General features: G+C 39.6%; 1 protein-coding gene across 3 annotated transcripts in view; it reads left to right on the forward strand.

Annotated features, from left to right (window-relative positions):
* Positions 1–21,339, forward strand: part of Taf4b (TATA-box binding protein associated factor 4b) — a 149,305-nt gene that overhangs the window by 13,677 nt on the left and 114,289 nt on the right. For 2 of the 3 annotated variants that reach the window (XM_076554765.1, XM_016001600.3), the window contains exons 2-7: positions 469–617; positions 3,224–3,331; positions 5,620–5,760; positions 5,859–5,981; positions 7,964–8,053; positions 14,492–15,100. In XM_076554765.1, the coding sequence (XP_076410880.1) occupies positions 469–617; positions 3,224–3,331; positions 5,620–5,760; positions 5,859–5,981; positions 7,964–8,053; positions 14,492–15,100 (1,220 nt within the window). The remainder of the gene's footprint in view (positions 1–468; positions 618–3,223; positions 3,332–5,619; positions 5,761–5,858; positions 5,982–7,963; positions 8,054–14,491; positions 15,101–21,339) is intronic. The other variant, XM_076554766.1, reaches the window with a different exon arrangement.

Below are 21,339 nucleotides of genomic sequence, written 5' to 3' on the forward strand. Positions count from 1 at the left end.
CCACATGGGCGCTGGAAACAGAACTCCAGTTCTCTGCAAGATCAGCAAGTGCTACTGAGTCCACATCCATCTTAATATAGTTTTATAATATCAGTATCATCGAGGAAAAGTATTTTTGCCTACTTCAGGAATATCTTTTCATATGCTTATATTAAAAATATTTTTGTATAGCTTATTCTTATTTTTTTAAGACAGGCTCTTACTGTGTACCCCACTCTGGCCTTGAGCCTATATTCCTTTTGGCTCAGCTTACTAGGCCTAGAATTACAGGTATGTGCTGCATGCTCAGCTTAAATAGCTTTGAATGAAAACATTTTTGCCATCTTATGGTATTTAGTGAACATGGAGTTCATTATATGTTAGGCATTTATTCAGAGCATTTCCCAGTGTTGGAATGGGAAACCAAAGTATGTGATGCTTGTGTTCATTTATCAGCTTTAGTCACAGTTGTTTTTCTTTTAATTATAGGAACGGTTTTGATCAGAAGTAACAGTGGTCAGTTGATGCTGGTATCTCCTCAGCAAGCTGTAACAGGAGCCAAGACCCCAAGTAATGTTGTAACTCCAAGGCCAGCAGTACCAGTCAACACGCCAACGGTCAAGATCTGTACAGTGCCGGTAATCTACCTGCATTTTCTTAGTCTCCAGCCACTATCTTCATATAAACGTGGACATGTTCGCCAGAAAAAATTTGAGATAATTTTGCCCAACTTTTAAAATCAAGTGCCAACTTGGTTTTGATACTTGGTAATTGCTAAAATAATGAACTGTACCTTCATACTCAGTGATTTCATTATCCTCAAAGAAATTGTTCAAAGAGGCAGTATGCGTCTGCTGAAAGAAAATAACTATTCTGAGTCAGGGTTTTGGAATGTGTGTATATGTGGTTGTGTGCCTTATGTGTTCCAAGTAATATGGGAATCTGCTTTAATATTTTGTTTTGCCTTGTTTGAAGTGATTTTTGTATATAGATGTTGATCTTTTTATGTAATTGAAATTTAGTTTGTGTCAGTAAATTTAAAAATATTCTTATGAGGCCCGACAGCGGTGATGCATGCCTTTAATCCCAGCACTCAGGAGACAGAGCCAGGCGGATCTCTGTGAGTTCGAGGCCAGCCTGGGCTACAGAGCGAAATCCAGGACAAGTACCAAAACTACACGAGAAACTCTGTCTCGAGAAACCAAATGTGTGTGTGTGTGTGTGTGTGTGTACACACACACACACACACACACACACACACACACACATATATATATGTATATATATATATACATATATATATATTCTTATGAATATTCTTAGGGTTTCTATTGTGTGAAGAGACACTATGACCATGACAACTCTTATAAAGAAAACATTTAATTGGGGCTTACATTTCAGAGGTTTAGTCTATTGTCATCGTGGCAGGACATGGCAGCAGGCAGGCAGACATGGTGCTGGAAAGGAGCTGGGAGTTCTACATGTGGGTCCACAGGCAGCGGGCGGGTGACTAGCCAGACTTGAGTATCTGAGACTCCAAGTCTGCCCCAAGTGACACACCTTCTCCAACAATGTCACATCTCCTCCAACAAGGCCACACCTCCTAATAGTGCCACTCCTTATGGGCGTGTGGGGGCCGTTTTCATTCAAGCCACAACATCTTTATTTAACTCAGAAATTCTGGAGTTGGGGAGATAGTTTGGTTGGTAAAGTGCTTGTAGTCCAAGCTTGAGGATTTGAGTTTGATCTCCAGCAGTCACTACAGAAACGACTGCCAGGTGCTGTCACGTGCACCTGCAGTCATAACACTAAAGTCAAGAGCTTCCCAGGGCTGTCCAGCTGTTGGAGTCAAATTCAAGCTCCAGGTTTAGTGAGACACTGCCTCAAAAATTAAGATAGAGAACAGGTGAGGTAGACAGTGTCGAAGACTGACTGCCTTCTTGCCTGTGTTTCTCCCTCTCTCCCCTTCTTTTCCTCTTTTTAACTTCACTACATTTATTTGGTGTGTGTGTGTGTGTGTGTGTGTGTGTGTGTAGGGGATAATATTCATGCCATGGCTGCACTGTAGAGGTCAGAGCACAGCTTTCAGAAGTCATTGCTCTCCTACCAGGTGGAACTCAGGTCATCAGACTTGGTGGCAAGCTCCTTTACCCTTCATGCCATTTTGCTGGTCCTACTTCAGTTTTGATACTAGTTGCTCAACTGGTTATTTTTTCTGTCAGTAGTATGAAGCGTGATTCTGATTAGTCTTAACAATACCAAGAGGGAAAGCTGAAAGAGCAGAGCAGCAGCCACCAGACACCTACGAGTCCTCCAACTGAATGGACTGAGATCCCTGTCTCCACCTCTCTAGTGCTGGAATTAAAGGCTTGAGCCTCCCATGTGCTGGGACCAAAGGCATATTCCTCCCAAGTGCTGGGATTAAAGGTGTGTGCCACCACTGCCTGACCTCTATAGTTAAACTAGTGGCTAGCTCTGCCTTCTGATCTCCAGGCAAGCTTTATTTGTCCGAATACAAACAAAATATCATACAATAGTAGTACATTTTCCTTCTATTTTGGTTTAGCTATGGGTTAACAGATTTTTGTTTATAATTAAATAAGGAATCTGTATGTTTTCTGTATAACATCAAGTTTAAAATTTTATTTTTTTATTTTCTTATTCTGTGTATGAACCATGTGTGTGAGTGTGGGAGCACACATGCTGCAGTGCTCATGTGGAGGTCAGGACAGCTGTAGGGCTCAGTTCTGTCTTCACCATGGGTTCTGGGGTCACACTCAGAGTGTCAGGGTTGCACGGCAAGGGCTGGACAGTGTTCTGGGCCCAAGTTTAAGATGTTAATGCTGAATGTTGTAGATCTTACTTAATTGGAAAATTAACATAAAAGATTATTTCGTCAATCAGTTGCTTCCTTTAAAAAAATCTCAGCTGACCAGCTGACCACTTCGCTTTATAGTATTGAATGTTCATAAAATACAGTATATAGCAAATGCGTTTGTTGAAGTCTTTTCATTTTGTTCACAATACTGATTGATTTGAAGTGATAATATTGACTGGGCATGGTGGCACATGCCTTGAGGCAGAGACAGTTAGAGCTCTGTGAGTTCCAGGCCAGCCTGGTTTATGTATTGAGATTAGGCCAGCCAAGGCTACATAGTAAGATCTTTTCTCAATAAAAAACAAACAAAAACCAACCCTCAAAATGACTAGTATCAATAACTTTGTTATCTTGTCCTTTTCCCAGAATTCCAGCTCACAATTAATGAAGAAAGTGGCAGTGGCTCCTGTCAATAATTTGACCCAGACAGGAACTACTGTGGCCACCACTGCCCCTGGTGCTTCCTCAGGACAAGTGAGTGGTGTGTGTGCATGTGTGTGTACTAGCTGTTTTCTCACTACTGTTCAAGTATTTCTTGCCAGGTATTTAAGTGTCTAACTATGTGACGTTGAAGGCATATATATATGATGTTGCTCATCAGACTGAACCATTGGAGATGTAGAAACAAGAAACCAGAGTATCTTATCAGATACATAATACATAAATGCATTAAAGTAATATAAATACATCTAATAACCATGTATTACAGTCTCTAGAATGAGGTGCTAAAATAGAATATGGATAAGTTATTTTTTTAGGAATCAATACTTGTGAAGAGAAGGAGAGTAAGCTTAGGCTAGATTCATGATTGGTAAAGTTTTAGGCAACCTAATAGAGAATGTTAGAGCATATGTACCTTGTCAGCCTTGTCCCACTGTGAGTCATCATGAACTATCCTGGGAAATTTGTGCTTTGTGCAAGGTCTCTTTGCAGCAGAGACCAAATTAATGGAGCTGATAACTGAAAGTCATCCCATAGAGCAGCCAAGACATTAGAAATCTCTCCTTGCAATGGTTCATTGACACCTACATCTTATGTCACTTGTATATGTGCTTCTCGAACATGTTACAGACAACTGTCCAGGGATGCTAGTGGACTTCTTTCCTTTGGAAGCAAAGAGGTTAAAGAATAGACTATGTAGCCTTACTTCTGTAGCCTACATTAAATCATGTCAGTTCTCTGCTGTCCACCTTACATTACTCTTACTCTTGCTTACTACTATGCTGGTCTTGGGAGTTGCCTACTAGTATAATCAGATTTTCCTCTTAGGAATCTCTCTAGATTCCTCTGTGGATATGTTCCTGCCCTGTCTTGGGTTTTCTGTTTTTCTCCACTTGTAATAGATTAGCACAGATTGAGTAATTTATAATGAATAGAAGTTTGTTTGACTCATTATTCTGGAGATGGGAAGTCTAAGATCATGTTGTTGTGGAGGCCAGAAGAGGGGGTTGGATCACCTATAACTAGAGTTAGAGTTAGTTGTTAGCCACCTTGTAAGTGCTAGGAATTAACCCCAGGTCTTCTGGAAGAACAGCAAGAGGTTTTTAACTACTGAGTCATCTCTCCAACCCCCTAATTTTACCCAGAATTTCATCATTGGTTTTAGTTGTCATTAATTAATATTTTTAATTTACTTCCCATTTTACCAGAACATTATGTGTGATATAAGTACCAGTTTCTCTGAAGGGAAAATTTGGGTGTCCACTCACCTATCTTAACTTGTACAGAAAGGGTTTTCCTTGAGATTGCAGTCATGCTGCAGGTGTCTTCTCTGTGCATATTATCCCCCCACCCCGCTTTTCCTATGATGTGTAATCTTTAGTGTATTTGTTGCTTTATCTCTAGTTTTCTAATTTTGTACTTTAACTTACAGTTTTTGTGTTAAACTTTCTGTCCTGCAGGTGGTGCTAGAGTCACACCACCTCATTCTGATACCCGTAGAAATTAATGAAATTCCTTTCAAAGTGGAAATAAGACATCCCTCTCTCGTAATGCTATTATGCTTATTCTGATGGTCCACAGAAGATCAGTATAGCTCAGCATATGAAAATTAGTTGATAACTCTATTTTAATTTATACTTAAGAAACAGCAGAAAAGTGCATAAAAAGTATGAAGATTTGTTATTACAAGTACATTTATGTGCACTTGTGTGATTACCTGTGTACGCATGTGTGTTGAATAAAGTTTTCCTCAATTGATCTCTACCTTATTTTAGACGAGTCTCACTGAACCTGTCATTTGATCTACAGTGGCTGTTCAGTGAGGTATACTCCAATCTGAGATTACCTATCTCCACCTCACAAACACTGGGATTACTAGAGTGCACCACCATGCCCAGCTTTTATGTGAGCACTGATGATCAGAACTCAATACCTTATGCTTGCATTCAGCCATCTTCCCAGCTCCATTAATAATATATTTTTATTAACATTTTAATGACTTTTTTTGTGTGACACTGTTTTTCACAGACCACTCTAGATTACATTCCTATTTTTGCTTTTGTGTTTGGGCATCAGGATTAGAAGCTTAAGTAACTTGCTGGTAACTAATAGTGTAGTAAATGACAGTGAAGAGGAGAGTGGTAGCTGACAGTGAAATGCAGATCTCCTCTAGTCCAGACTTCTGATAAAGTGCCGAGGGTTTAGAGTGCCACTTGAAAGCAGAGATGTCCAATTTATTTGTAGTCTTCTCAGTGTGAAGTGAAGTTCCCACTAAGATGTCATGGCAGTACGTATTTAACTTTATGTTGACTTAATTTCAGTCTGTGGCTGTACCTCCTGTCAAGCCAGTGAATACTGTAACTATCCTGAAGCCATCAACTTTGGGAGCAGTATCTACACCCTCAAATGACTCCAGTCTCAAAGCAGAGACCTCAGCAGCTGCTCAGACTAGTCTTTCTCCGGTAAACTGTCACTTGTATCTTTTTTTTGTTTGTGTTTTTTGCTATGTGCTTTTTCCTGTAAATGTTTGTTAACATTTGTGATTATTTTTCTGTATTAGACAGTGCTAGAAAATGTGAAAAAATGTAAAAACTTCCTTTCAATGTTGATAAAACTAGCATGTAGTGGATCACAGTCTCCAGACATGGGGCAGAATGTGAAGAAGCTGGTGGAGCAACTTTTGGTAAGTTGATATTGTATAATTTTTCAAGCTGTGAGAGTCCATAGGACATGTGTCAAATGGGCAATGATCTTTCAATAAAATTTGTTTTAAATGTACTCGCTAAAACTTTTTGCTTCATTAAAGCTTCGTTTTGTAGTTGTCACTGCCATTAGAAAATAATCACTGCAGTTAGAAAATCACGGCAGTTAGAAAATCACGGCAGAAAATCACCGCAGTTAGAAAATCACGGCAGTTGGAAAATCACGGCAGTTGGAAAGTCACGGCAGTTGGAAAGTCACGGCAGTTGGAAAATCACGGCAGTTGGAAAATCAATCACTGCAGTTGGAAAATCAATCACTGCAGTTGGAAAATCAATCACTGCAGTTGGAAAATCAATCACTGCAGTTGGAAAATCAATCACTGCAGTTGGAAAATCAATCACTGCAGTTGGAAAATCAATCACTGCAGTTGGAAAATCAATCACTGCAGTTGGAAAAGCAATCAATCACTGCAGTTGGAAAAGCAATCAATCACTGCAGTTGGAAAAGCAATCAATCACTGCAGTTGGAAAAGCAATCAATCACTGCAGTTGGAAAAGCAATCAATCACTGCAGTTGGAAAAGCAATCAATCACTGCAGTTGGAAAATCACTGCAGTTGGAAAATCACTGCAGTTGGAAAATCACTGCAGTTAGAAAATCACGACAGAAAATTACTGCAGTTAGAAAATCACTACATACCAAAAAGTAAATCTCTAATGTGTTTAATTTTACCATATATCTAAGGTGGACATGATATTTTGAATATGTATTGTTTTTATGCCAATCTTTTTATGTGTATTTTGTGGACAGATAGCAACAGTTATAAACTCATCAAATAACCGTTTTAGTTTTAGATCTGTTTATCTTAGACCAACAGACAGCAGTTCTTAAAATTTTGACCTCAAAATATTAGGATACCTTAATATTCTTAAAAATAAATAACTCTTCAAGTTATATATAATTTTGGAATTAAAACTAAGTACTAAAGCTATTTATTCAACTAAGAATAACAAAGCCATTATATGTTAACATGTAAATTTAAAGAAAAACTACAATTTCCAAAATAATGAAACTGAGTGGGAAATGACATTGATTTGCATTTTGTAAATTTGATACTGCACTTAATAGAAAGCAGCTGGGTGTTCTTCCCTTATTCTGTTTTGTGATGGGCTGTTAGAGAATTTGTTGACAGAGTTAAAGAATTACTGTCTTACAGAGAGGTTGGAATATTGGGCATTTTAGTAGCCTTTTCTAGATCCATGTGGACATTGTTTAGTAGACTACTTAATTATTACACTGTTAATGAATCTCTTAACTCATGTATAATTTTTATAGTAGCATGCAATGCTTAAAACGGAATGCTGATTCTTAGAATTATGTAGCTCTTTCTAAAAGTTTCCATATATTTAATGAATTAAGGTAATTGATTCCTAATTTCTTCCAGCCTTACACATGTACATCTGAATAAAGCTATAAATCTATACCTCTGTCTACCTACTCGCCTATCTTCTTCTTCATGAGAAGAATATTGTCTTCACTGTATTCTCTGATTGGACATGTCTATGTTTAGTTCTCTGGCATGAGATAAAAGGCCTTGTAAAGGTGGTATTTTACCACTTAGGAAAAGTTTATCTTCAGTCATGAATTAAGTACTTTGCCTCTTCTTATTTTTTTAAGTTCATTTAATTTTTAAGAGACTGGCTCCCTGCTGTTTATGCTGGCTTACAACTCCTAGGATAAAGTGATTGGATTGCCTCATAGAACATTCACCACTGCACCTAGTTTTGTTTCTTTTTTCTTTTTTTGGTGGTGGTGGTGGGGGTTTCAAGACAGTGTTTCTTTGTGTAGTTTTGTTTCTTAAACTATTTTGTAGATTGGGGAGACTGCAGTCAGGATGTAAAAGAAAGAAAGAAAGAAAGGATATTTGCAGATCTGAAAGTATCTTCTTTCTCCCATTTCTTAGGATGCAGAAATTGAAGCAGAAGAATTTACTAGGAAACTATATATTGAACTCAAGTCTGCACCTCAGCCACACCTTGTACCTTTTCTTAAGGTAGGAGTGTGTTTCTTTGGAGAAACTGGGTTAAATTACTTTAGTTTAAAACCTGACTGTTTTAATGTGACTGGAAATCAATGGGAAGATACTACTGATTAGAGAAACTTTAACACTTTTGTAACGTTCTGTAAGACAACATTCATTTGAGCAGTTTAGAAAAACAGGCATAACAGTAACTTAAAAAAATTCACTGCGTTGAGTTACTTAGTGGGGTGGCTATGTCACATGTAGCCGTCAGAGGACAGTTTAAACGAATAGGTTTCCTTCCACATGGAGGTTCATGTATAGAGCTCTGTCTGCCAGGGTTGGTGGCAAGCACATTTACCCAATGAGTTATCCCACTGGTTCCCTCCAAGAGTAACATCTTACTCATGAGTATAACTTGATGACTTGGTAGTGTATAATGTTTGTATTGGAATACAGTCAAAGATTTTTGTTTTGAGAGAAAGAGAGAGAGGGAGGGAGGGAGAGGGAGAGGGAGAGGGAGAGGGAGAGGGAGAGAGAGAGAGAGAGAGTTAGTTTTGAAGCCAAACATTGTGGTTAGGCATCGCCCTAAATTGTTCTCCACCTTGTGTATTGAGACAAGATCTCTCACAAAACACAGCTCATGGATTTGGCTAGTTTCATAAGCTAGTTTGCTTCAAGAATTCCTTGTCTCTGTGTCCCAAAAAAAAAAAAAATGCTGGGTTTCAGGATATTTACTTGGGGGCTGATTATTTTTTTCCAGATTCATAAGTGCTTTTAAATTCTGAGTCATCTCCCTACTCTTCTTAGTTTTTTTGAGACAGGGTTTTATTTATTTCAGGCTAGCTTCTACTTAGCATGTAACTCAGGAGTACCTTGAGTTTCTGATAATTCTGCCTCTACCTCACAAGGACTGGGATTATAGATGTAAGCCAACGTGCCTGTCTCAGAGAGAGAGAATATATGAGGTCTTGGTGATCCATGTTAAAATAATAAACCAAACATGGTTTATTAGAGTCAGATTTAATATAGTTATAATTTAGCTAATTTATTAGTAACAAATTAAGTGTGATTGTAATTGTTAATAATTTATAATATTGACTTTCCTCTTCTGAGTTACTGAAGTAAATTCATTTTTGATGAAGAACTATATCTTTGATAACAAGAACTTATTTTGACAGAGTAAAAAAGTTTCATTTAGATTTTCAGAAGCTAAAAAGGAATTAAATTGAAATTATAAAGTAATTAAAGACCCAGGACTATAGTGAATTAAGTTTGCTCTGTAAACATTGAAGTAATAGAATGAGTAGTTGCTTTTTAAGAATGTTGGGATAATGATCCAGGAGAGATAAAAGACAGTTCACAGGGAAGACGTGTTTTGCTTTGTGAAGGATGAGTGGGAAGGAGGTGGGAACACACCAGTTTCATAAAGGATATTTAAACAGTGGGAACTGTTTGTGAGTAACTGACCAAATTGGTTAGGTGGGCACAAATCATGGTAAGAGGAACCAAGGGAACTAGAAAGTATTAGCCAGAGACTTTGTATTAGGGTAAGAAAAGTTGAAAGATGAGCACAGTACCAAGTATTACATTTAAATAAGGTGAAATATTTGGTCTTTGTGCATCTGGAGCCATAGCTAGGATTGGGCAGATTTGTCTAGAATATGAAGTTCTGTTTGTAAAAATCACCCGTGGACATGGTCTGGATTCCATGATCTACCACTTACTGAGCAGTAGAGGCATTACCTCCCAGACTCCTTCGTTCCTAACACTTTCAGTTGTAGATGCTGTTCATAGCAGTGATGTCCTTTGTCCTTTGCTTTGCCCTGTTGTATGCTAGGGGGGAGAAGGAGGAAAACTGATGACAATCTGCTGTGTCACAGCAGATGATGTCAGTCAGCTTTCAATTGTAATATGGTGAGGTGATAAACTTCTTAAGAGAAAGGCATATTTTAGCTCACAGATTTTTAGAGTCTCCTATTTGTGATTGCCCAAGGTGTTAGCTGTATGACAGCAGCATGTGATAAAGTCAAACTGCTCCTCACATGGCCTGGAAGTGAAAGAGAAAGAGACCAGAGTCCTACAGTCCTGTAAATGGTATGCCCCTGTGGCCTTGAGATGAGGGCTTACATTGGGCCCCATCTCCTACAGACGTCTACTAGTACTTTTCCATGGTGCCAAGCTGGGGACCAGCCCTATAACATACAGCCTTTGAGAGGCACTGGAGATCTATCCAAACCGTAGCGCAGATGACACAATGTGCATTGTTTGCACTTGCTTGTCATATGACCTTTTGAGAATAGATGCCAGATAGTGTTTCCTGTTTTAGAGAGAACAAAGCCATTCAAATTGCCATTTTTTGTTCTCCCCCAGGATTTATTTTTATTTTATGAGTGTTTTGCCTGCGTGTATGTAAGTGCACAACATGTGTGTCTGGTGGACCAGGAGGTCAGAACGTGTTGGATGCCCTCTAACTGGAGTTATGGATGGTTGTGAGTTGTTATGTGGGTGCTGGCAACCAAACCTGAGTCATCTACAAGAACAGAAAATGCTTCTAAACACTGAGCAATTCATGCAGCCCTTTCTCTTTTTGCAAAGGTTTACATTGTGTACATTTGAGTAAATGGGGTGTGTGTGTGTGTGTGTGTGTGTGTGTGTGTGTGTGTGTGTGTGTTTTACCCTCAGAGGCCAGAAGAGGGCATCTCATACCCTGGAGCTAGGGTTACAGATGATTGTGAGTTTCCCAGTGTATGCTGAGAACTGGAGTCCTCTGGAAAAGTAGCAAGAATTCTTAACTTCTGAGTCATCTCTTTAGCAGTTTTTTTTCCCTTTTTAAATGTTTTTATTAGTTATATGTAGTAATGGGTTTCATTATGATATTTTTAACACATATATGTATTTTGGTTATATCTAGCCCCACTAATCCTCTCTTGTCTCCCTCTCATTTCTGATGATCTCCTTCACACCATCTCTAGTATTTCATGGGTTTGGCTTGTTTGTTTTGATTTGTTTGGCTTTTGATGACCAAATGAGTTTCATGAGAGTGGCTTACAAGAACATGAGTTAAGTAAGCTCTATTTAAATGAAAGTGGCGCACACCTTTGATCCCAGCACTCAGGAGGCAGAGGCAGGGGGGGGATCTCTAAGTTCAAGGTCAGTCGGGTCTACAGAGTGAGACCATGTCTCCCAGAAAACAAAACAAGGTGGTACCTTACCAGTGGCCACAGTGAAAAACACAATTCTCCCTCCCCCATCAAACATTAATTCCAAGGAAATCTCCCAGAGAGTAGTGGGGGTCCCTGTGCCCTTCCCCTCCACTACAGAATGTTGAAGGGACAAATTTTGTGCAGATCATTTTCTTAAAACACGCCTTTGTGTTTTGAGAATTTCATCAATGCGTACTGTATGTTTTGATGGTTTTCACCGTGTGCCTCCCATCCATAGTTTGATACTGTGTTCATTTTGTAGTCCCTGTTGCCTACTCTTCCCAATTTCATGTTCATCTTCTTTTTGTTTTATAAAGCCCAGTGAGTTCGGTTAGTGCCACCCTTATGCTTATGGGTGTAGGACAGTCTCTGTTGTGAGGCCATCTTACCAGGGGCCACACTCCTGCAGAGAACTGACTTTCCCTCCCCCAGAAACCATCAGCTGTCAGTAATTCCTCAGTTAGTGGTAGGGGCTTGGGAGCTTTTCCCCACTTTATGATGGGATGTTGATGGCCTTGATTTTGTGCAGGTCTTGTATAGGCAGACAGAGCTGCTACTTGCTCCTGAGTGAAGTGGTCCTGCCATGTCCAGAAGACTATTTCAGTGCAGTCCTCCTGACCTGGTCCTTATTCTTTCTGCTCATTTTCTGAGATGTCCCTTGAGCCTTTGAGGGAAAAGGTGGTTATGTAGATGTCTCATTTGTGTCTGAGTACTTCACATATTTGAAGTTTTGATTTTCTGTGCTGTCACCCATTGCACAAAAAAACTTTTCTGATGAGGTCTGAGAGCTACACTAATCTGTAGTTTAGAGATAAAACATTTAGAGAGTAGTTTGATAACTATGTTCATTTAGCAGAATAATAGTAATAGGGTCACTGCTGGGGCATATGAGCTCCTCCCTCAGACATTGGCTCCTGGCCAAGGTTACAGTGTTATTCCTGTAATATCCTTGCCAGTATTGCACCCCAGCCACTTGTTACTGTAGTTCATAGGGTACTCTAGCTAAGATTGTTGATGACTTATCCCCAGCAGCATGCACAGTACCTTCCAGTACTGTGAAAGCTAGCCAGTAGTGAGAGGTACCTTCCTGGTCAGTACCAACTTGGTTTCTCCAAGTCCTGTGGCCAAAGTATGTGCTTTAGGGTCTTATCAAATGGAAATAGTCTATATTATTGCTTTAGGGGCCTCTGGGACAGCCTTGGCCTTGGATGTATCCCTCATTTACTGTTTTTTTAATTATTATTATTTCTTCATTTTACCTTCCCATTCTTCCCACTAAAATCTCTTCCCATTCCCCCCCCCCTTCCTTTTTTTTTGGAGACAGTGTTTCTTTGTGTAGCGTTGGCTGTCCTTGAACTAACGCTATAGACCAGGCTGGCTTAAAACTCACAGAGATCCTCCTGCCTCTGTCTCCCAAGCCTTGGGATTAAAGGCGTGCCCCCCCCCACTGGCCCCATTTCTCCCTCTTTTATGCACATCTTGTGAAGGTAATCACAGCTGGGATCTATTTTCCACATGGGTCCCCTTCCTCTGGTGCTGTAACATTCATCACCCCACTTTTGTGATATTCCCTGAGCCTTGAAGGGGTTGATGTGCATGTCTCAGTTATAACTGGCCATTCAATGGCTACTTATTCTTGGCACATTGACCAATTATTAGTCTCTTCAGACTACTGACTACTGCAAAAAGAAGCTTCACTGACCCAAAGCTAACTGCAGCACTAATCTAGGAACACAAATATAGTTATTTTGAAAGCAGTTTGGTGGGTATAGAATGCTCATTTAACAAAAAACAGCAATAACATTGTTACTAGTGCCTACCTCCTCAGCCAGAGAATTTTGAACAGGTTTACAGTAGCAGGGCTCAGATCTAGTCAGAAAGCAATTGATCTGCTCTGTAGTGGAACTGCCACTGGTGCTCTGATGGCTGCATCTTGCATGACTTGGTGCATGCAGAATCCACAGCTGAATTAAACCTTTGGTGACTTTTCCCTGGAGTGGCCTAAATGGCACATCTGAGAACTATGAGGGAGGAGCCTCCAGCCCAGTTTCAATTTGTGACCCAAGCATATGGCCACTTCAGCACTAGGGTCTTATCAGATCTAGGGAGCAACCAACAGCAGCGGCAATTGCCTGTATTGTTCGGAGGCGTTGGGACTCTCTGGCCAACAGCTTGGAGCAGTAGCCCACTGCTGGCAATGAGAAGTTCGTTTAATGGCCGCTGGCTGCTTTCTGCAAGCAGCTTTATCCACCACACCTGTACCTCCATTCTAGCGCTTACTGTTTTTCGATAGCTTACCAAGCATTGGGTTTTTGTTTTCCTCATACTTTGCTAGTTTTAGTTGACTCTCTCTCCCTCCTCTGGCTTCTCTCTTTGTTCACCTCTTCACTTAAACCTTTCTACCCCTAGCATTACCTCCTGTATCATGTGTTCTAATATGTGCCCCTCCCCCCATAAAGAATCTTTTTTCTTTTTTGCAGTATTAGTAATTGAACCTAAGGCTTTGAACTCTAGTACTCCAGCTAAATTCACCATCTTTTCTTCCTTTTTTTTTCTTTTTTTCCCCCAGACAGGGTTTCTCTGTGTAGCACTGGCTGTCCTGGAACTCAATGCTGTAGACTAGGCTGATGGTGAACTCAGATATCCTCCTGCCTCTGCCTCCAGAGTCCTGGGGTTAAAGATGTGCACCACCACGCCCGACTGTATCTGCTTTCTAATGACCTATGAATCCTCCTTTTCCTGTTTTTTTTTTTTAAAAACAACACTTGATATCTCCTGGCTTCATTGAAAGAGCTTGGTAGTTAAATGCTACATAGAGAGGATAGATTTGGCATTTCAGCTTAATCCTGGCCATGATTAAGAAATAATTAATTAAATATATACATATTGTTTGTTTAACTCTCATTACTTTAACATTTGTTTCCAATTAGGTTTTTCTGAGAGCTTCCTTTTGCATTTCCTGTTGAGACATAATTAAATCCTTTTTTATTTTGATATAGAGGCTTTACATCTAATGTTTGAAAGCTATTTAGCAATATAATCTAGATTCTTCTGTGTTATAGATACCAAAGTAATAATCAATCTGCTTGGACATAGATGAATAGAGAGATCAGTTTTATCAAGTTTATCATTGACATACCTAGAATAAATTTAATATTGTCTCACTCAGAAAGTATTTTGGCCTTTTTATAACTGCTAAATACAAATTTTGCTTTACTTTTGGCTTATTTTGTGACCTTTGTCTTCTTTCCTCTACTGTTTCTAGAAGAGTGTGGTTGCCTTAAGACAGCTTCTCCCTAACTCCCAGAGCTTCATTGAGAACTGTGTTCAGGAGGTCTCTGGGGAGGTGGTCATTGCCTCCTGTTCCACAGCAGCCACAACTTCTCCTGTGCTGACAAGTACAGTTGCCCCAGTCCTTGTCTCCGGAGCAGCAGCGGCAGCAGCCAGAGCACTGTCTGTCCAGACTCGGAATCCCCTTTCTGGTCCCGGAGGAGCAAACGCTGGAGCTGGGGCACTGCGCCCCGTGGTCCCCGCTGCGGTGGCAGGAGGAGCACCTGCCACTGTTGTGCTGCAGACCTCCAGACCACTGACAACACCGGTTCCCAGTGCAGTGACAGCCGTCTCCCTGCAGCCCGAGAAGCCAGTCGTGTCCGGGGCAGCAGTTACCCTGGCCCTTCCTCCAGTGACCTTTGGAGAAACTTCAGCTGCACATGCTCCTCTTTGTCTTCCGTCTGTGAAGCCTGCCGTTACCTCTGCTGGGACCCAACCTAACACACCCGCCATTGGCCCTCCAGTCCAGATCAGACTTGCACAGCCAGGCCCCCTTCTTCCACAGGCAGCCGGCATTCCACAGGCGGTCAAAGTCAAGCAACTAGTGAGTACCGTTTCATTTCTTCCCCAGCTCCTTACGCAGAACACTTCACACGTTCAGAAGCCTGGCAGGACTTCGTATGCTTCCCAGACTTGACTAGTTGAGATCTTTTAGCCTTACCTGTTCATTCTTCTTCCTATAGTGGCAGAGAGAGAAGCTCACACATAGTGTTTCCTGAGCTTGTGAGAGGAGTTGGGGGAGTGGGGACTGTGTGTGTTCCTCTCTCCCTCCCTCTTTTCTTCCCTCCTTCCCTTTCTTCTTTTCAGTGCTAAAGATGGTGCTAAAACACTTAAGTATTCTAGGCGAGCGTTCTACTACTGAGCTGTAGCACTGGTCTTTCTTTAACTTATTGCCAAGTTGTCTTTAAATGTGTAGACCTGGGAACACATGATTGTACGATCATGTGATTGTGTCTCCTAATGAAAAGGGTGGCTTTTAAATTAACGTAGCCAAACCTGTTGTCACCCCACCTGTTGTCACACAGGGGCATTGATATATTTATTAGTTGTCCCAGTATTAATCTTAAAAAAAATTGTTTTTAACATTTATTTGCTTTGTTTCATGTGTGTGAGTGTTTTGCTTGCATTCATGTATTCGTGGAACTCATAGACCCTCTTCCCTCTGATTGCTAAGTGTTGGGATTACATTAAAATGATGATTTAAGTGCCTAGTCTAGTTATTTGATAGAACTCTCTTTGTTTTGTATTATTGCTTCAATGTTACCTTAAATCTAAATATTTTTGGGAGCTATTACATAGGTAATTATGATGACCTTATTAGATTGAAGCTAGGGCATTGTACATTCTGAGCAAGCGTCCTATCATTGAGTTGTAACTACAGCCTTTTGTAGCATGTGCTTGTTCGTTCTCTCTCTCTCTCTCTCTCTCTCTCTCTCTCTCTCTCTCTCTCTCTCTCTCTCTCTCTCGTACACACACGCACGTGTATTTCTGTATATCTACAAGTATGTGGAAGCCAGAGGTTGACATTGGATTTTTTTCTTGATTTTGGTCCTACTTATATTTATTTCTGTTTATGTGCGTCTGAGTGAATATATGCCACCTATTTTCTGCTGCCTTAAGAGGCCAAAAGTGGGAGCTGTAATTACATGAGGTTGTGAGCCTCCTAGTGTGGATGCTGGGAAGGACCATGTATCCTCTGGAAGAGCAGGAAGCACTCTAATACAGAGCTATCTCTCCATCCACTTCACAGTTGAATCCTCCTCTTTCTGCCTCCAGTATTGGACTTACAGGCATGCTCTACTATTCCCAGCTTTGATGTGGGCACTGGGAGCACTAGCCATTGAACTTATCCTTTCACATTTTAAATTTTTTTTTTAAACAGGGTCTTGGCTTGGCAGTGGTGATGCACACCTTTAATCTCAGCACTTGGGAGGCAGAGGCAGGTGGATCTCTGTGAGTCCCAGGCCAGCCTGGTCTACAGAGCAAGATCCAGGACAGGCACCAAAACGACACAGAGAAACTCTGTCTTGAAAAACAAAACAAAAAACAAACAAAAAAATGCTAAGGAGTAAGGGAGTGCATGTAGGAAATTATACAGGAGTGTATTTTTTCTTATTCCTGGTATGTGGAATAGATTCTTTGGTTAAAAAAAAAAAAGGAAATTTTAGCTGTTTGATTAGACATTGTTTAGAATTTACTTCATTAAGGAAAAGACACTTTATTTACTTATCTATCTATCTATCTATCTATCTATCTATCTATCTATCTATCTATCTATCTATCTATCTATCTATCTATCTATTTTTCCAGGCAGGCTTTCTCTGTGTAGCCCTGGCTATTCTCCAACCCAATTTGTAGACCAAGCTGGCCTCACACTCACAGACCTGCCTTCCTCTGCTGCCCAAGGGCTGGGGTTAAAGACGTGGTCCATGACCAACTGGCAGATTAGATACATTTTATCAGAAGACTACAAATATTGTTAACTCATGGAAGCTACTACATGGTGAATTAGCTTAAAATCGCTTTTAAGTAAAGTGTTTTTTTTTTACAAGACAGGGTTTCTCTGTGTTGTTTTGGAGCCTTTCCTGGATCTGCTCTGTAGACCAGGCTGGCCTGGAACTCACAAAGATCCGCCTGCCTCTGCCTCACGAGTACTGGGATTAAAGGCGTGCACCACCACCGCCCTGCTAAGTAAAGTTCTTAACACAGCTTGGTGTTCTTTTGATTATTTGGTGATGTTCTCTTTTGTAAACTTTTGTGATAGATGCTGTGTTTTGGATCTTTTTGATTTAGTTCACTCTGTTCTATGCATGCCTTCTAACCTTGCTTGTGTGAAGAGATAGAGGCTGCATCTGCACATGATTGTCTTCTAAGGCAGCTTCAGGCACAGCAGGTGGCCAGAACTGAAGGGCAGTCTAACTGTTGGGTGGCTGAAGGAATAGTCATTTAGAGAACTCTCACCTTTTTACCCCTTAACACTGGGTTTGAATTTCAAGTGGAGAAATGTACAAGCTGTGGTAAGATTTCACTGGGTACCTGAACTTAAACCGAGAAATGAAACATTCTTTTTTGTTTGTTTGTTTTGTTTTATTTTGTTCTGTTTTTCAAGACAGGGTTTATCTGTGTAGCCCTGGCAGTCCTGTAACTCACTCTTGTAGACCAGGCTGGCTTTGAACTCACAGAGATCTGCCTGCCTCTGCCTTCTGAGTGCTGGGGTTAAAGGTGTGTACCACCTCCGCTGGGCATGAAACATATATATCCAGTGATTCTTCAGTATTGTTCTGGGCAGTGAGATTGGGAACCAAAGAATTGGAGGAACTGATCCAGGCAAAAGTCTCTTTGGTAGAACTGAGGGCAATTAGAACCTTCTGTACTGGTCATTACTAGTTCTTCAGTCAGTGCTAAGCTTATTGATGGACTGTAGCATAAAGGTCCATGAGCTTAAGTAATACTTTGTCTCTTGCATACATTAAAAATATATATTTAATATATTGAGTTTAAAGCTAACTTTATGATGAGGAATCCAGACATCGGAAGTGACTCATCTAGTGGTAGTCCATTGGGTTAGGTTTCTAGACTGTCCTGAAGCAGAAACATGTCGGCGATAACATCTTGACAGCATTGTAGGGTTGGCATATTATTCACTGGAAATCATCACAACTGCAGAAAAAACATAACTGAAAAATCTAATGATAAATTTTAAGGTATTTTTTTCCTTCCTATTTTCATTCTTTAAAGTAAAATTTCTGCTTTTTTGTATGTTTTTTAGGCGTCTAATTTGATGTTAGCCTTAACCTGTTAAGTAGGAAGAGCCACAGTGGGAAAGATAGTAAAGTTGTATTATAAATTTATTTTATGACATTTACTTAGGACAACTAGAATCACAGTGCTCCAGATTGAGCTAGGACATGCTTTTAAAAACTTACCCTGAAAATTGGTATTTTAAGTCCAACTATTGAAAATTTTTGTTTTTAGTTTTTTTGTTTAAAGACTTACATCTAATTTTATGAGTATTTTTTCCTTAATTTATGTGTGTATACTATGTGGGTGCCAGTTGTCTGTAGAGGTCAGTAGAGGGCATAGGAATCCTCGGTACTAGAATTACAGATGTTTGTGAGCCACCATGTGGGTGCTGGGCATCAAACCTGGGTCCTTTGTAAAAGCAACAAGTGCTCTTAACCATTGAGCATCCTTTGTAACCCTAGAAAATGAAATTGAATTTAAAGTTAAAAAGTAATTAAAGAATACATTGAGTCTATTATAAACCATAATCCAGTTTAATCCCGTGTTTAGGTAAGGAATAGAATGCTTAGGAGAGCTAAAAAGAAGCAAGCAAACACTTCTTTATGGTTTATAAGAAATACCACACACACGTGGTTATTTAAAAATGAAAATCTCCACATTGGATCATATCTGTGGTCAAGCTACTCACTATGAAGAAGATGCACATTTTAAAGAATATGCAGATGAATATCCTGATTAATGTCAGGATATTTCCTTTAATAACTGTTTGGCGAACTGTAACTTTGTTAATTAATTCAGGGTATGTCTTGCCTGGCACTGCCTTGAAGTAAGTAAAATTCCAGCATCATTAAAACCATACACACACACACACACACACACACACACACACACACACACACACACACACATTTTGACAGAGTATGACATAAAGTCGATTGTTTATGATGTCTTACTTGTATTCACTAAAAATCTTAAAAAGACCAAATCCACCTTTTATCAATTATCTTACTTCAAGAGGAAAATAGAGCATAATTCCCTCAGGGTTTTGGAACAATGATTTGAGAAGACTTGGCTTTGAAAGAGTAAGGTTTCCTACAAATCCAGTCACATGTGGACTGTACTACCTCCTGGGCCCTGGAACTCCACTTAGCCCCTCTCTATTACTTTTCTTTAATAAACTTAACATAAATAGCATCTTTTTACATCATAAAATGTTTTATCTTTTTGGCCTCCTGATACATAAATGTGGCATTGGTGAGATATCCAACAATACTGCTAACCAAAAGCTTTATCTCCTTCAGCTTCTCTTTGCCAAAATAGCCAAATCTTTATACTCTTTGAACTGCAGTCAGCTGATCAATGACTGTGTCTATTCATACCATTATCATTCATACTATGATAATTCTTTTAATAGTTGATCAGGAGCTTAAGATGTTCTTTTGTTGTTGTTTTTTGTTTGTTTGTTTGTTTTCGAGACAGGGTTTCTTTGTGTAGCTTTGGAACCTGTCCTCGAACTCACTCCGTAGACCAGGCTGGCCTTGAACTCACAGAGATCCACCTGCCTCTGTCTCCCGGAGTGCTGGGCTTAAAGGCATGTGCCACCACCACCTGGAAAGATTTTCTTAATATTTATTTTTGGTTAGAATATTGGACAATTTTATACCTTTAGGCTTTTGTATAAGATCTCTAACTATACTTCAAGTTGTGAGAATTCTTCCAAACTACCATTACATGGTTTCAATTCATATTATTTTATGAAATTATACATTTTACCCACCACCACTTTAAAAGAAATTATTACTGCATGCTCTCTTTTCTTTATATGCTACATTTTTTCCTTGTTGACTATTTATTGTATATTATAGTCAGGGGTTCTATGAACTAAAATTGTTCAGTTTCTTTTAGGTGTAAGCTTTTTATTTTGTACTCAAATACTTGAAATGTGAACCTACTTGGTAGTTCTGGGAATTTTTGTAAGAATTAAGTTCTTATAAAGGCTAATGTTAATGGCTCTTCATTTTTCCTATAGTAATTATACGCTCAAAGTAAATACTAGGCTTATTATTTTACGCTTAACTCTTTTGTATAGAAACAATCAGATGAGTTTTGTTACCATCTAGGGATTTTGATCTGGTTCATTTTCTCCAACAGTTAAGGATTTGAAGGGCAGGAAACCTCTCCAGTGAAGCAGGTAGCAGCAGAGAACACTTACCACAAACAGGAACAGACAGAATCAGCAGTTGAAGAAAGGCTTTCATTAAGGGTGAAGAAACACATACCCGTAAACACACAGAGAAAAGACCCCCTGCAAAGCAGAGGAGGCACACAGGAAGCTGACAATCCAGTCTGTAGGAGCTGAGGGTTTTACATCTCTGAAGAGACCTCAGAGTTGGTCAGTTGGAAGTACAGGATGGCAGATTGAGTCACAAATGTTGTGTTACTTTGCCTTGCTTTGACCCAGTTGAGACAGTGCCTCTGCATGGGGCCTCCTGGGAGAGGAGGAGCCCAGGAGGCCTTTGTTTAAGGCTGCCATACTTTTTTGTTTACCTAGGGTCAGGAGAGGAAGAAGCCATACACTTAGAAGTTCATCATCTTTTTACCTACCTACCAGAGAATCTAAGTCCTGGTCTCTCAGTTTGAAAGTTCTCTTTTGGATATTTGTGTGAAAACAACTTTATTCATTTGAACAAAAGTTAAATTTCAATTTTATTAGCAAAAATAATTTAATTTAGAACAGCAAAATTGTAATTTCAGACAGTTCATTTTTAAAATTTAAATTTCTATAATTAATTTTACCAGATAAAATTAAAAGTAAAATCACACAAATCCACAGCATTTGCAAACAAAATTCAAGAATAGAAAGTTAATTAAAAATCCCTGGCCTCTCCCCAGAAAGGCAGATAATTTTAGAGAGTAAACTATATATTGTGTGGAGATGGAAAAGTCAGAAATAAAGAAATTTATTGTTCAAGTCTTAGATGGTGTTATTAATAGAAAACCGAGAGCCAGATAATGGAGTGAAAGCTGAAAGAAAGATCA

Source organism: Peromyscus maniculatus, chromosome 19 (assembly GCF_049852395.1).
Source record: "Peromyscus maniculatus bairdii isolate BWxNUB_F1_BW_parent chromosome 19, HU_Pman_BW_mat_3.1, whole genome shotgun sequence".
In the NCBI taxonomy this organism is placed as follows: Eukaryota; Metazoa; Chordata; class Mammalia; order Rodentia; family Cricetidae; genus Peromyscus; species Peromyscus maniculatus.